Source organism: Carex rostrata, chromosome 3 (genome assembly GCF_964058835.1).
Source record: "Carex rostrata chromosome 3, lpCarRost1.2, whole genome shotgun sequence".
Lineage (NCBI taxonomy): Eukaryota > Viridiplantae > Streptophyta > Magnoliopsida > Poales > Cyperaceae > Carex > Carex rostrata.
Window position 1 is genome coordinate 8,439,152 of NC_135920.1, and position 3,403 is coordinate 8,442,554.

Here is a 3,403-nt window from a genome sequence, read left to right on the forward strand (position 1 = left end):
CAAAATTTGAAGTGGTTTTTGTCGCAGCCTCTCCTATAAAAGAGATTAAGCGTAAACATTCGTTCCTTTTCTTATTTTTTTTCCTTCTATATTGTGTAAAATCAGACTTATTTCCTCGTCACAACCCCCCACGACTATATTTGAATTTTCAATTTTTTTTTTTTTTTGCTTCTTCTTTCTTTTTACTGGGAAAGTATATTTTTTTCTTCTATCAAAAAGCGAAGCATGAAATGTGAACTTTTTTCGTTCTGTTCGTGCGAAATTTTGCGAGTTTCGTTTGAAAATATGTGCAAAGTCTGTAATCTCACTCTTATATTTCCTCAAAACTTTTTTTTTTTTTTGGATTTTTGTAAATGTTCGTCTTCGTCCAGTTTTGTAAGATATTGTACTTCTTTGTTGGAATATTGCTAATTCGAGGTTGTTTTAGAAGTTTTTTACTTTCACGTTTCGTGCAAGAATAGCAGTTTTTTCTTGTCGTTTTTACTTTGTTGCTGTTTGCGTGACCTAGTTGCCAGTAAACATATAAGAACAAACTGTTCCACATTATACAAAATAAATTATCTGTGTTTTTTTTGTCTTTCTCTTCTTAGTCAGGTAAATTCTAAGTTAACATGTATTTTTTCTGTCTTTTTGGTTTTCAGATAACTGAATCAACAATGGAAGTCACTGAATGTACCAGAATAGTTCTAAACCAAATTGAAAAATTTGAACCTGAAAATGCAACCAAAATCATGGGTTACCTTCTTTTAAATCACACATATGAAGAAATCCTTGGGTACGCACTTGGTTCTGATAAGAAAATCATCTCCTTGATCCTTGAAGCTAAGTCCTATCTCACCTCTGCTCCCAAATGTGTTATCCCTCCCCAATTCGCACCTCAATGCGCACCCTTTCCAGTTGCTTTCACCCCCCAAGTCCGTCCTCCAATTGGACTGGCACCCTTCTACGGAAATTCTCAATTGAGCATTCCACACAACATGATTGCACAACCCAATTTGACCCAATTAAACCCCAATTTCGGTACTGATTTTGCACAAGTGTGCCAATACTACCTGAGCAAGGGCTACTGCAAGAATGGTGCCAGGTGTCGGTTTGTGCACGACTCGAATTTTGTTCCAGTTGGTGATTGGGTGAGGTTGGAGATGGAGATTCGGGAGATACTTTTAAGCAGGGGACGGATACCACTTTCAATTGCATTGTTGCCTATGGTTTATCAAGAGCGGTATGGTAAGGTTTTACAAGCCGAGGGGTACCTTACTGAGAGCCAGAGGCATAGCAAACTGGGTTACAGTTTGACTAGATTACTTGCTCAGTTGAGAACCATTGCTTTAATTGAAAGGTACCTAGAATCTTATTTTGTTCTTGTTGTAGTAATTTTTTTATTATTTGTTGTCATTGTTATATAGTATACATACTTAAAGTTAGCATGAAATATCCCCAAAATGTACATATGGATGTTACTTTTGAAAGATAATATTTGTTATTTAGCCCCCTGTTGAGGGAAAATCATGAACCTGGAAGCAGGTCTATTATCTGCTAAGATTAAATCCCCAACATGGCGCTATGCAGATAAATAATTTGAAAGATAAATGAGTAAGCCTACGTGTATACCGACAAAATATTATCTTTTACCTCAGGCCACATGGTCAGCATTCGTTAATTTAAATCTAGTATGCTTTACAGGTCCATCACTAATAGTCTCTTTCTTAATTTTTTTTTCTCATTTCTCTTTTTCCTTAGGCCACATGGTCAGCATTCATTGGTCTTAGCTGAAGATGCGCACAAGTACATTGAGTATACTAGATTACATCAGCAGGATACCTCTGGCAGCTCTCATCAGATTTATCTTACCTTTCCAGCTGACAGCAAGTTTACCGAGGAAGAAGTCGAGATATACTTCAGGTACATATTTCTCTCCTTTTTGTATTGATATGTATTGGCATGTTAGCTTCTGTTACTATACCATAACTGATTGGTATGTTTCTGATGAGAAGTATCAATTGCTTGAGACTAGATTATTTTGTTGAAGTAATTTTTTCATTTGCAATCCTTTTTTGTTGTTATGATTTGTAGCAAGTATGGACCGGTACGGGAGGTGCGAATACCGAGGCAAGCTAGGCGCATGTTTGGTTTTGTGAGTTTTGTGTACCCCGAAACTGTACAGCTCATTCTGTCAATTAGTCATCCACACTATGTTGGCAGTTCCAGAATTCTAGTGAAACCATACAAGGAGAAGTCAACAGTCAATGAGAGGTATAATTTTCAAAGCTTCAATTCTATTTTTGTTATTTGTTAATTTGTTCCAACATTTACTAAATTCTCCAAGAATAATTTTCAGGAGGATTGCTGAAGTGGATCTTTCCAACTATAATGCTTGCAATTTCTTTGATTTGGGATTGGAACCTAGTGCATGTAAGTTCTTTAGAGATTAAAACTTTACATTTTCTTATGAATCTTCAAAATCTAACTATTTAATTCTCATTTTAGCATTGGGTGGGTATAGCTGCAATGGAAGATACCTTCAAGATCAGATGATGAATGAGAGAGAGATTGATATGGAACTGGAGAGGAGAGAAAGACGCCTTGTTGACCGTCAACAAATGTGTAACAAGCTGACGGGTGGGCCTGCCCATGACATTAATCCGGAGTACCTCCAGTTTGAGCAAGGTTGAATAATATTTCATTATATTGTTAGTCTTTGGATACTGAACATGAGAATAGGAAATAGTTAAGGGAATGCTATGATAAGGTCATATTTTTTTTACAGATCAATTTAGTAGGCTTAATATCAATGCAGCGAGGGAAACTGAAAAGGCCATTTCAACCAGCACTAGCAGCAGTGACCCAGATAGGTAAGACCAAGGTGCCATACATTGGATCGTAGTTCTTCAGGTACCAGACATTCATGCCTGGTACCAGTAAATGAATTCATAATTTTGAAAGCTATACTTCCTTTCATGCTGGAAAAACAATTAGCTCTGAATTTTAATAATCTTTCAATTTTTTTTTGGAACTTAGAAATATCTATTGTATTTTAATTGCAGTGGAGAAATCGACCTACCTGACAGCCCATTCGCATAGAGATATCTTTGAAAGCAATATTTTGAAATTACATAGAAGAAATGAGCTAACGATAGATGATAGGAGTTATCAGAAGACTGTAAATTTTTGATAGTGCTGTAAAGGGCATAGTATAGAAGCCGAGAGAAAGCAGTATAGTTATACCTGAGAACACAGAGTTGGCATGAAAAGATAGTTTAGTAAAGTGCTGATAGGATACTTTTTAGTTGGTATACTAGATGTTAGTTGTTAAGTAATATAGTCTTAGTTGCTGTAGAATGATCGATATATGAATATTTGGATGTGTTTTTCAATAGTTATAATCTGTTTTTTTTTGCAGGAA

General features: G+C 35.9%; 1 protein-coding gene across 1 annotated transcript; it reads left to right on the forward strand.

Annotated features, from left to right (window-relative positions):
• Positions 1-507: 507 nt before the first annotated feature.
• On the forward strand, positions 508-3,403 carry LOC144551932 (zinc finger CCCH domain-containing protein 18-like). The gene is made up of 7 exons (XM_078300040.1): positions 508-1,339; positions 1,741-1,902; positions 2,074-2,253; positions 2,339-2,412; positions 2,488-2,667; positions 2,768-2,852; positions 3,045-3,403. The coding sequence occupies exons 1-7, from the start codon at positions 612-614 to the stop codon at positions 3,079-3,081; spliced, it is 1,446 nt and encodes a 481-aa protein (XP_078156166.1). The 5' UTR covers positions 508-611; the 3' UTR covers positions 3,082-3,403.

What these genes read in the sequence shown, in the direction of transcription:
- LOC144551932 (XM_078300040.1), top strand. Translation starts at nt 612, where the DNA reads ATGTATTTTTTCTGTCTTTTTGGTTTTCAGATAACTGAATCAACAATG. An exon ending in ACCATTGCTTTAATTGAAAG is followed by an intron (nt 1,340 to 1,740) that starts GTACCTAGAATC and finishes CTTTTTCCTTAG; the next exon opens with GCCACATGGTCAGCATTCAT. An exon ending in AGCAGCAGTGACCCAGATAG is followed by an intron (nt 2,853 to 3,044) that starts GTAAGACCAAGG and finishes TTTTAATTGCAG; the next exon opens with TGGAGAAATCGACCTACCTG.